Source organism: Crocodylus siamensis, chromosome 8, assembly GCF_052110815.1.
Source record: "Crocodylus siamensis isolate JL-2025a chromosome 8, ASM5211081v1, whole genome shotgun sequence".
Taxonomy (NCBI): domain Eukaryota; kingdom Metazoa; phylum Chordata; order Crocodylia; family Crocodylidae; genus Crocodylus; species Crocodylus siamensis.
The window spans coordinates 74569234-74582135 of NC_143402.1; the positions used below are offsets into that span (position 1 = coordinate 74569234).

The following is a 12902-nucleotide window of genomic DNA, read 5'->3' on the forward strand; positions in this document are numbered from 1 at the left end:
CTTATACTTCAATGGAAGCAAGCAGGCTCTGGCAGAAATATTATCCCCCTGAGAGCTGCATCGCTAATGAAAGCTTATTTACCATTTAACCAAGTTCCAAACAAATGTGTAAAATAGAGCGGTATGCTTGATATCATTATTCTGTCTTCAGAGTATGAATACCCTTTCTACCAGAGCTGACCTACACTTTTTTGAGGCCCCCTGAAATAAATCGTTTTGGGGCCCCCTGGCCTGAAGAAGCCGGTGGTGGTGGCAGGAAGTCGGGGTGGCAAGCACCTGAAGAAGCCAGCAGTGGGGGGGGTGACAAGTGACCGGATGTAAATCCAGTGTTGGTGGTAGTGTCGGTGGCGGGGGGGAAGGAGAGGGGGACAGCAAGTGGCTGGAAGCAGGGGCCCCCTTGGCTGCAGGTTTGGCAGGATAGGACATGTTGGCCCTGCTCTCTACCATTCCTCTTGCATTTGCTCCTTTGCAATAGTTGCTTGCTTTGTACAGGGTTAAAAACTGCCTGATCTCCACTAGGCTATGATGAAAAAAGAGCTACAACAGTCGAGGAAAAATATTGGCTCAAATTTGGATCAAACAATAGACTAAACTGCAGCCAAGTCTCTTTTATTTCTACTGAAAGCATTAAACAAAAAGTACATGGTCAAAGTATTATGGTTTCTCATTCCCTGAAGACAGAACAATGTCTATCTGGAAGGGCCACATAACTTACAACAGCCCTAGACTCAGCTTTAATTGTCTTTAGGATTGTAAGCACTTGCTCTGCTTTTAAAACAGCGGAAGCAATAAAAACACCACCTTATATCAAACAGCAACTCACACCTCCGAGTACTTTATGAAGTTTGTCCTGCTGCTCCATTGTGGTGCGTCTGCTGGGGAAAGAAGGTGGCTACCAGAAACTAAGAAACTGTTGGAAGTTCTAGCAAAGGGACTGGGAGGAATTCTCACATACTTCTGAAAAAGTGGCATGGTGACTATGTCGAACAGACTGGATCTCTGTTTTTATGGCCTCATCCTGAAAGTCTCACTCAACCTCATGGAATTAAGCATTTACTTCTAAAGACTGAGTCACCTCTGACAGTACTCAACCTTCTGTCTCCAGGTTTGTAGATAGTTTAAGTAACCTATGTAAACTACTCAATTCTCCCTGAAAAAGTCTTTATAGTATTCAGTTGCTTAAAATGCCTTTACAATGTTTTGCTGGAAAATGATTAGCAGGTGTATATATAAAGTAGTCCCTCCCTCCCACCCCCAAAAAAATTTATTACTCAAAGGTACTCTATAGGGATGTGCGAAGTGGGTCCTATTCGATTGGGATTTGGCTCAAATCAGAGACTGTGATTCAATCTGTCCTCGATTTGATTTGGCCAAATCAGAATCTGAAGATTCGATGCTGATTCAAAGAATCAGCAATTCAGACAGACGCAGCTTAGAAAGTGTTTTCTACATACCTTGAGGTAGTAGGCGCAGCTCGTGATCGCTGCAATGCTGGGGCAAATAGAGCATCCCACAGGACTGCAGGGGGTGGGGGGCACATGCTCAGTGCTGAACCAGTACTTCTGGGTCCACTGCTGGGTCTGCTGGGGAGTGTACTGGGGGGCCCCCCTGCACCCTCCTGGCTCAGTGATCAGCTGCAGGGGGACCCTGGGTGCCCCCTATGAAGACCCAGGAGGAAGTAGAAAAAACATTTAAAGCTATCTCTATGCCCAAATCTCTGAATCTTTCTGAATCTCTCCAAATTGATTTGGAGGTTTCCGATTCAATTTGGAGAGATTACGGGATCCTCTGATTTGATTAGGATTTAGAGATTTGGCCACTGAATCGGGCCAGATCTCCACCAAATTGGATCAGGGATCAAAGCTTCGCACAGCCCTAGTACTCTAAGGAACATACAGAGGAGAGCCCCACTGAGGAATGCCATCCACAGATCCTCCCCCACAAAGGCCATCTGTGCGGCAGCCTCCAACAGTTGACTTACTGAAGCAGCAATAGTTGATGGAAAGTCTATCTAGAGTATTTATAGAGTGCTAACTACCGTAACTGCCAGGTGTACATTTAAGAGCACAGATGCTTAGCAGGCAATACAAGCAGACTGCTGGAAGAATCAGAGCTCAGCAGGAATCAAACTGGCAACCAAAATAGGATGTTGGCGGGGACGGACATTCAGCAATGCTAGATGAAAGAGTTCAAGGTCCAGGCAATAGGATTTTTTTTTCTTTAAAATCAGGCAAAGGCTTATTCAGTAGCTGCCAAGCACCCCTTTTTTGTACTTTATGCCTGAAAGTCTCTAATGAAACATTCATCTAACTCTTTTGAGTACTTCAGCAGTGGGATTTTATTTGCCAGTTTTTGGGAAGGGTTTTCTTTCCCAAAGCTTGTGTGTGTCAAGGTATACGTTCATTTTAGCATCAAGTAATTCTGGGAGAAGATGGACTGAACATGCAAAAATTTGTTTAAAAAAAAAAAAAGATGCCGATCCCTGGATTTCTAAGCTCCTTAGAAGTGAAATCATGCAAAAATAGAAATTTCTTGGGTTATTTTGTGAATTATTTGGAAAAAAAAATTTTTTTCTTCTGGTTTGGTAAAACAATTTGCATTTTGGGGTTCACTTGCCATTTTTGTTTTGAGTCATCTTCAGAAACCTTAAAAATGGAAATAGAACAGCTAATAAGCCTTCAACCAGAAGAGCACAAATAGCCCCACAATATTATATACATAGTTAGAGTATAACAGATACTTGCCTTGGCATCTAAAGACCTATTAACAATAGGATGAAAATGCTTTCATATAAATACAAGCCAATGGTTCTCAACCTCATTAGACTCAAGGCACCCCTTTGAAAATCCCAGCTCTCAGTTTTAACTTTGTTTTTTAATACAGAAGAATAGCAGAGCAATTCTTTTGTTGCAAAGAACTCAGAAAGACCTCAGAAGGCCAGAATGTTTGTAACGCTGTGGATTCCTATTTGAAATTTCTGGGTTTATCTTGTAAATCATGCTTGCACACAACAGTTCCAATATTGCATGGCTCCCACAGCGCCCTTGACTGGATCTCATGGCATGGTGGCTGAGAATCAACAATACATGCAATGGCATTTGTCAAACATGCTCAACAAAAATAGTTGGGAAAAATAACTTGAAGTACACTTTCATGCATGTTCTGCACTGTAAAAACACCTGAAAGTTAACAGAACAGAAAGAATTCTTAACAGCTCTGTTATTAAGAAAGAAACGTTTGGAAGCATATCTTGCTGGGATTCTTTGACCCCAGCTGACTTCCTGCGCCTGGGGCTGGACTTAATGATCTTCTGAGGTCCCTTCCAGCCCTAAAGTCTATGCAAGTCTATATTTATATTTTGCAAAAGCGCTTTTCAAATAAAAGTTATTAATTGGAAATATATATTCTTTTATACTGCCTTGTTCTTTAGCACTTTCTAAATAATCCTTTTCCACTTTTCAAAGATGATGAATTATCATGTGCTTACTGTTTGAACATGCAACAACGGAGTGGACACATATAGTATTATAAATGAATATGGCCTAACATGACAAAACACTGAAAACATAATCACATTTTATTTTAAATTGTACCTTAAAACAAACATCCAAGGACTCATCTATTAAAGTCAGGTAAGCCAACTAAAGCCACTGTACTTCTGAGTGAGCGTCCACACAGGGGTTTAATGCATTTTAAATTACCTGCATTAACTACAGTTATAGTTAATTCCTCTTAACTTTCCTAAGTACTCCTACATAAATAAGTATCTAAAGAGATCAAAGGTTTTGGGCAGGTTTATGAAAGACTCAACTGTTAATAAGTTGCAAGATAACAAGTGAATTCCCAATCTTACCAAAAATCAGTAAGGCTTGGTACAGACATGCAAAAAGCCCAAGGTGGAACTGATCTAAGCTATGCAGTTTTCTGGAAGCAATGCAGTTTAGCTTGGTAGCAAACAGACCACACATTTGCCCTTTGGTGGGGTGGGGCAAGTCTTAGACTGGGTTCTGCCATTTTTAAAGCAGTTTGTGTGCACTGAACTTCTGTTCAGTTATGGGAATAACTGGTTTAGGTGCTGAACTTCTGTTCTGTTACAGGTAAAGACCAGTTTCCAATCACTTATATTGGTAATATCTGTACCTAACTGAAGAAATTTGTCATCAGCTTCAGTGGGGAACAGTTTGCAACCATTTGCTTACTTGTCTTTGCAATGTGCATTTAATGGAACTGCTGAGCAGATTTTTGTTTGAACTATTGCTCTTTTAAATTTTACCTCCACAGCCATATGTCTCTTGTCTAATAGGCGATCCTGTGCATATTCTCATGGCAGTATATTGTCAACTGCCAGTGTTCATCTGCTGGTTGGCAATTTTTTTAACTTGCATTTACTTCTATTTTTTTTTTCTGATGTGAATTGGGACTGTGGTCCACTGCATACAGGTAAAGGCACTGGATTTTTTTCTAGACTTTGTTTTCAGGAAACCAGTACCAGGGTGGAAAGAGCGACAGGGTGGTGACGTCCCCGTGCCCATTCACAGCTTCTACTGTAAACAAGCTGCCCCAAGCAGCTGCAACTCAAACAGGTCCTACATTTTCTTCAACTACAACTTGACAGATTTATTTAAAATCCTTGCTACTTGATGTAAGATTCCACCTGCCAGTTTTCAGAAATCTGGGACAGAGATTATTTGGTCCTGTCATTCTGAATGCATAAAACTGCCAGATTTTTGCACCCACTTCAGAGGTGATAATATCTGTTTCCATATCCTCTTTCCCATTAGTCATCTGTTTCTACTCGCCACTAAAAGAATGCCAAGAACGGAAAAAATAACAAAGAAAGTGTTATTCCTCTGAAGTGCTAAATGAGTGTTAAGATTTCCCTTTAGAAATAAACAACAAAAACACTTTCTCTTAAAAACCCCGTAAGCCATTTACCAAGGAGTTAAATGGAGCATTATTTCCACAACTTATCCACTGTCGCAGGACACTTTTTTTGCTTCAGATCTATAGAGTAAGGGATCTTTGCTTTGCACCACAAATGAATGTCTGTTGGGGAGCCTTCTTAGGCTCAGTCTGCTTAAAACAGTTTTGGCTGGTTCTTCAAAACAGAGTTACATAGGGGCAAAAGAGCAGATGATACAGACTTTGTATCCAGCACAAATCTAACTCTCACCAAATTACAGTTCATTACACACAGTGAGCGTTTTTCTGGCATCTGTAGGAACGTTGTGCATAAACTCTACATTTTCAGTGGGAAGTTTATGTACCGAAGTAACACCAAAGCCTTCATATAATCTTGTGCATGTGCTAACTTAAGTATTAGTCCATTCTAAATATAGCAACACTGCCCGCTCTAAAAATACCTTCTAAATTTGAACTGTTTTTTAAAACAGGGGTATCTTTCTAGCACTTGCAATAGGCAACAAAAGATGGAACCTCATGCCTTTTTGTAACACACTGCACCCACTCCCAATGAATAGACTGAAGAAGAGACAGCACCAACTACAATAGTTTTATACTCTCTAACATTTGGAACATATATTTAAAATAATACAAAAAGCTAATAGAAGACCTGATAATAGTGGACCTGATTTCTGTACTCAGTAGGCATCTTGCAACTTACTTCAAAGCAAACAGGATCAAGCTTGCTGAATACAGAGAAAATTATGCCATTAGTCTCATACGTGAGTGAGCGTGACTGAAACTAAGTTCAAACCCCTTCCTTGTGAAAAGTCTGAAGCTGGAATTAAAGAACCAGCAGTTTCAGATACTGATTTGGGCTAGGAGCCTACAATATTTTACTACAAAACCATTGGTGTCAATGTAATATTCCTTGTACAGTATTTGAAAAGTCTTCAGAAAAACATTATTCTCCATTATTACAATTCCGTAAGATGAACACCGTTATCCTTCTCTTTTACATATTTAGTTCATGTTAAGTAGGAAAATTCATCTGTCAGTATAACACAACCTTTCTGCCTAAAATCTAGGGGTGTGAAAAGCGGGCCCTATTCGATTTGGATTCGGCCCAAATCAGGGACAGTGATTCGACTCATTGATTGGGATCACTGTCCCTGATTCGATTCAGCCAAATCTAAGTCTGAAGATTCAATGCTGATTCAGAGAATCAGCAATTCGGCCATACGCACAGCTTTAAAAATGTTTTCTACATACCTTGAAGTAGTATGCACGGCTCATGATTGCTGTGATGTTGGGGCACATGGAGCATCCCATAGGAGTGCAGGGGGCCCTGCATGTGGTCAGCTGCTGGGAGGGTGCGGGAGGTTGGGGGACCAGTGTGCTTCCCGGTAGACCTGGAAGTGCACCAGAAGTGCCTCTGGTCCACTTCTGGGTCTGCTGTCAAACATGCTGGGGAACCCCGTGTGCTTCTGTGGGATGCTCCATGCGCCCCAGCATTACAGCATTCATGAGCCCCTGTTACCTAGAGGTATGTAAAAAAACCCATCTATGTCTGAATCTCCAAATCTTTCTGAATCAATAAGGAAGAATTAAAGGGTCCTTTGATTCAATTCAAATTCAGAGATTCAGACACCGAATCATGCCGAATCTCCACCAGATCAAATCAGGGACGAAAACTTTGCACAGCTCTACTAAAAACCACTTGCTTGAATTCACTCTAATTTAGAAAAGTACTTAAGTAACTTCTTAAGTCCCCTTAAAGGAAACTGGATTTAAACACTTTTTTAGGTGCTCTGCTGAATCATCTGCAGTGCAGCCTTGAAGTTAGACACCTGCTTAAGTACCTTATTGAATAATGCTCAAGATTAATACAAAGATTCAGTTTCTTTAGTGTTATAATTTTCAGTTTAATTCCTCTTGATGGTACAGTTAAAATTAGTATCTGTATTTCTGAAAGGGTGATGTATTCATTGCTTAGTGAAAGAAACATTTCCTAAATGACAGCACCATGGACAAGTTTTCCCTCCTACATCAGTGGGAAGCAATTTGCAAAAGTTGGCTACAATTAACTATCACATAGGTTCTATTCTGATTCACTGGAACTACACATTATCCTCCCCTTCCTTTCCAACATCTTCTAGGACAAAATGCCTTCTAGACATTTGATAGGAAGATCCTAAGGTGCCGAGTTACAGATATCAAAAAAGATGAAGGACTGTAGTTACGTATGTTCGCCAGGCATCTCAATGGGACTGTAAGAGTCCTCAAAATCCAGATGTACTTAGTGATTTCCTTTATGACCTTCATAGAAGGCATGAAAAGAAAATCCAGAACATGTATAAACTCTGTAAAACTGCCTAGGTGAAGGGAATAATCTTCAGGTCTCCTTCAGAACGCATTTAGTTTTCAGCAGACTGCAAAGCCTGGTATTTAAGCTTGACAACTTTGAGACCATGTGACTGAGCATTGCACAGGATGACATCAATAACAGATCCTTCACTGTGATTAGAAACCAAAGACAAAAGTAGAGACAACCTCACGTGTCTCCTATTCTGCTCTGTTGTGGCCTCATAACTTAAATGAATGTCATATCATAACACTAGAAAGAGGGAGCCTTGGTGGAGCCCTACACTTGTCTCAAAGGATCACACAATTCATGTCCTGAAACACCGCCGGTTTTAAGTATATGTCTAGTTTAAGTTTTCTCTATAGGTCCCATCACTGGATGAGGTGCCTTCATCATCTGGTGTGTGTGTAGGGAGGGCAGGGGGTTAGTTCCATGGAAGACTAAAACAGAACGAGCTTCATCACTATCTTAGCCCTGACTTTTACTGTACTTTCTGTGTGCTGTTACATTTTATTGTTTCCTTCATTCTCAAGTAACACTGAGTCACACTAATGTGTTGTGATACTAGTTTTATTTCTCTGTAGGACAGTCTGAAAAAAAAAAAAGCATTTTTTTTTTTTATCTGCCAGCATATAAATGTATTTGTTTGCTATGACAATCAGCACTGCCTGTGGGGAATGTGAGATTCTCAACCAAGCCACTTTCAACTTCTGCTCTCTAGCTCCTCTAGTCCCTTGGTGTAAATATACGGTACGATGGCACAGGATCTTGCAGAGGTTCTCCTCAAATAGGAGTGATACTAATTGTATTGCTATCAAGCACACGCAAGGCACAGGTTAACCAACTTAATCACTGCTAGTTAAAAATCAGAAAAAACATATATAAAGATAAATGCAAACTGTGCTATACATTTTTTAAAACTAAATTCCATCCTGTGATGCATAAGAAAGTTCCATTAAAGTTAACATGGATAATGTACCTGGTTGGAATAATTTATTCCCAAACCTGCAAAATTCAAGTGTTATTTTGGGGAGAATGGGTTAGGTCTTAGAGCATTGCTTCAGAATAATCCCAAAGACCAGGTATTGGAAAAGAAAATAAACCAAGTATTACAAATACCTAAGAAAACACTTTCAAGGAAAGAAAAGCAAAACACTGTTTATCCTCCCTCCAGGAATATGGTTATCGATGTCATATTTTATGTTTTGCCTGGAACAGTCTTTGAGCCCCCAGGTTTATATTGGATGGAAGAATCCAAGGGATCTCCTCTTGTGTTTTGAGTAATTGCTAGACACCTTTTTCAAGAGCTTAACAATTCAGTTGTAATGCTGTTTACATGGAAAAATGTATTGTACAAAGATTTTAGTTAGTGTGCTTATGTTTTTCTCCAGGGGCAAAGTGTTACTTTAAACCTTACGCAAATCTATTGTAAATAATTACAATTTGTTTGAATACCAGCTTCTACAACATTTTTAGACTACCATACATATTAGAAGAACTGTTGAAGATAGATGGAAGTTTGCCATTGACCATAACGAGCAAGGATATGACCCAAAGTACATAGTTTGAATATCATAGTGAGTGTATAACTGACATTAAATTATTCCAAAGCCCCAGAAAGTTCCCAAACGACCCCCTTTACTGTTACCAGAAAACCTTTTTCTCTCTTTTCTTATTTACCTGTGACTTGTAGTTTGTCACCAGTGACTTCTGCTTTCAGATAAATCCTTCCTCTTTTCTCCGTGTGATCCATTCCACAGAGACTTGGGACATTTATTACACACTGTTTGTGAACATTCATATCACACGCTGTGGAACACAAGAGGAAAAAGTTCATAACATTACAACATAAGCACTACATTTACACTACATACACATGGAATAATTTACACTACATGGCTAAAATGGATACAATACATTCCACCTAACCAAAATGGGATGGCTCCTGCTAAAAAAAAAAATGAAAAAAGGATCAAGCTTCAGTCACCTAGCATACCTTTTAAATGGAAAAATAATATCTACAGGTATCTTTATGACAATAGAAAAATAAAGGACGCATAGAACAAAGATTTGACTCTGAGCACGACACTGATACTATTATAAATACAGCTAGTACCTGAAAGTTTGTCTCTGAAATAAAGGAACAGCAAATAATCCCTTTAAAAAAATACTGGTTGTGGGAGGAGAAGGGGGAGCAGAGGATGAGAAGCTTGAAAGTTGCTGGTATTATGAAGAAGAAACATCAGGATTTGACTATATTCTGGATGTGTGGGGCTTAAAGGAAACCAGACAAAGCATATCAATGTCTCCTTTTACATGAAAGAATAATGGTGTTGGTGCCAGCAGTAACTGAAGGAAGGTGTGGGAAAGGATTTTGAGCAGAAAATAAAGATTTCATTATTATTCCAATTAAATTGAAGAGGAGATGGGTTTTGAATGCATAAATGGCATTGTAGGAAGAGAAAGTTTCCCTACCAAACTGCTTCCCTCTCCCCACCAAAAGTGCCCTAAAAACATTGCATTAGAGAAATACAAAAAGAACTATGAATGGGGCAGAAAAGCTACAGGAAGACAAAAATTAAAGGGAGCATGATTAATGGTATCAATTACAGCTAAGACGTCAAGAAGCCGGTACTAGAAGAGAAGGCCTGCCTTTGGCTATGGAGAGATCACAAACATAGTTATGGTGTGAACCAGATGAAAGCCAGGATGGACAGGAGGGGAGATGAAACTGTAGAAGGGGAATGCAGTGCATCTGAGGAGTTTGGAGGAGAAGCAGAAAGGAGGTGGAGGAGCAGCAATGGAAGAGCCAGAACAGCAGGACCAGAGTATGAATGTGTTGTGAATGCAAACAATACTAAAGCATTTTGAAAGATGATCTGGTTTTTCTCATCCCTTCTGACTGTTTTTTGAGAGAGAAATTTTACACAATAGGGCCCTGTTACATATTAATTTTGGGTCGCTCCTAGAGTTCTTAACCCCTGGACTGTCAGCACATTAACACCTTAAAGTGGTTTGAAACAATGATTATGCAGCTCAAAATTATGCCACTCCAGGGTAGGATTCTTTCTTAATCCGCATAACCCAGCCACTCACTGCTCAAATTGAAGGTGTGACTGCAAGCTAGCATTGAGCTGATCAACATTTGTGCGGCTCACAGCGTAACATGTAACAAGCCCTAATGGCTGTCACAGGGCTGAGAATAAAATATGGGATTTTAGCTTGGGAATCACCCTCCTAAGCCTTAAACATAACCTTCCTCATCAAAATGCTGGAAAATAGAGTACTTTTGCAGGACCTGAGATAGTTTGCATTTGCACACTTTCATAACATTTTTCCCACTGGAAGAAGTTTGGTCACGTTATAGCATTTTACTTGGAGTCTTCAATAATGACATATTCATGTGAAATATACAGGGCTGTAATTGACTGTACATGAAACAATATTTTCCACACAAGGGAAAGAGGAAGCTTGGTGCCTAATGGTTTATAATAGGCCTTTTTAATAACATAAGAAAAACTTACTTACTGTCACATTTCATCCCTTGATGAATAAGTCCATAAAGCAATGACCCACAATGGTCACAAAAAGTTGGGCTTCCATATGTGTGGATTTTAAACTTGTGCTTGCTTCGGGGATCCTAAAGAGGAAGCAGAAACAGATTCTTATTTTTCTTTGGTAAAACTGCCAAATAATGTTTCATGTTCAATAGTTTATGGAGCAGAAAAAAATATTACATATACTGCAGTACACAGCATATTCAGAGTACGTACTTAGTTCAATGAACATGGATAATAGGCTTGTTGTTGCTATCAGTTTGCACAAAGTACATATTTAAAGAGGAGTATTATATGTACTGAATTCAGACTTCAGTGACTATGACATTTACTGAATATCTTTTTAGAAGCTGTGAGTAGTTATATTTAATAGCAGTCATTGCTAGTCGCACCTAAATGAAGATATACATAACTGTGTGTTTGTCTCTCTCTCATGGAAGCTTCTTGCAACACTAAAGTGAACATTTTAATCTGAACAACAAGGAAATCAGTTCTTAAAGACAAGACAACATTTGAGGTTGTAAATTTATAATCACTATTACTGAAAAATATAGTGAATAAATTTAAACTTAGCATCTGGTAAATATTTTATTTAGACCTTTATTCCTGACTGAGTTTCCAACTGAGAAATTAATAGTGATGGGACATTTTAATGTCAAACCTGCAGTTTGGGCAAGGGTTCTCGATTTAGGACTGGTGACATGCAATACAACCAAACTACTTAAAAAGAAAAAAAAAATTACACTATGTTTCTGAACACAAAAGCCAAGATTTTCAGCAAGTGCTAAGGATCCATGGTTACAGTAGGAGTAGAAGTCACCATGCATCTTTACCATTTGGTCTCAACAGACCTAATGTGATGCAAATACACAAATTCAATGGTTTAGCTTGTATTTACAGGTGTAGCTCTCTATACACTTATACGGTATCAATAGACACACTTGCACATGCCCAGCCCCTCCCCTCCACCCTGGAAAAAGCCCAAAGCTTGAAGAGTTCTATTATCAGACATAACATCCAAGAAAATATTGTGCTACCACATTACTGTAATATTTTGAGATCATTCACGGTCAGGTTTAGCTATGCTGCGTGCGACTCCACTGACTTAAATACATGCAGATTTATGAAGCACAAGAACACCTTTTCTGTAAAAATAACTAAGCCCCGACTTTCAGCCAACATTGTGGCCATTTCCCTATCTACTGCAGAATGACTTTGATTTGAAATCAAGAATTCATCATTTGATACCAATATTGCCAATATTGTGTTTTTCATCTTTTTTGCTCTATGCTCTGACTAAATGCAAATAAAGGGATTCTACCATTCTAATTCTTTTTAACATTATCAGACCCCTAATAAATGCTTAATTGTCACAAGAGAACTCCCTTGACAGCAAACAATTCTGAATTCGTCGTAATTTCGTCTATTTGCGGGATACACCCTGTATAAAAAGTTCTCTTTTATTCTTTATGAGTTGTCCTATATAACCTTCTCCTATACTCCCTCAGGGTAGCTGCATTATTTACCCAAAGAATAAGAACCAAAATTAGAAGAATGTAGAACATACAATTGTGTTGTATGTTTTTGGCAAAAACTATAAATTATGTAATTTTACCGTTCGTTTTATTGTATGCTCCTAGCAAAAGCTGTAAATAAATAACTACTTCCACTACTACTACATTTTTGTACTGGTTTCCCAGATGACTATATGCAGAGTATTATCATATTGTCAGAAAAAATTAACACATCAACATAAAACCATGCTTGCCAATGAAGGTCATCTCAGAATTTGAAATGCACATTTGAAGAACAGAATGCAAAATAGTACAGTGTTTCCTTATTAGAACAGAAAACATGCTTCTAATGCAATCATTTTATTCAATAAAGTAAAAATTCAGGAATGACCAAATTGTGAATATAAAACTGAGTTTTATAGTAACAGTTATATTTCCCTTATAGTTTAACATAATAGCATATTGCTTAGTTTTTCCATATGCTGCTTTTCCATATAGGAGTTTCTATTCCATATGGGAGTTTTGTCCGGTCTTTTTACATCTTTATCAAAAAAGGAATATTGT

At 38.8% G+C, this 12902-nt stretch overlaps 1 protein-coding gene across 3 annotated transcripts in view; it reads right to left on the bottom strand.

Moving 5' to 3' along the window:
- PRKCA (protein kinase C alpha) overlaps positions 1-12902 on the bottom strand; it is a 302378-nt gene that overhangs the window by 90743 nt on the left and 198733 nt on the right. For all 3 annotated transcript variants that reach the window (XM_090061658.1, XM_090061659.1, XM_090061660.1), the window contains 2 exons: positions 10796-10907; positions 8948-9076 (listed from right to left, as the gene is read on the bottom strand). In XM_090061658.1, coding sequence (XP_089917784.1) covers positions 8948-9076; positions 10796-10907 — 241 coding nt within the window. The remainder of the gene's footprint in view (positions 1-8947; positions 9077-10795; positions 10908-12902) is intronic.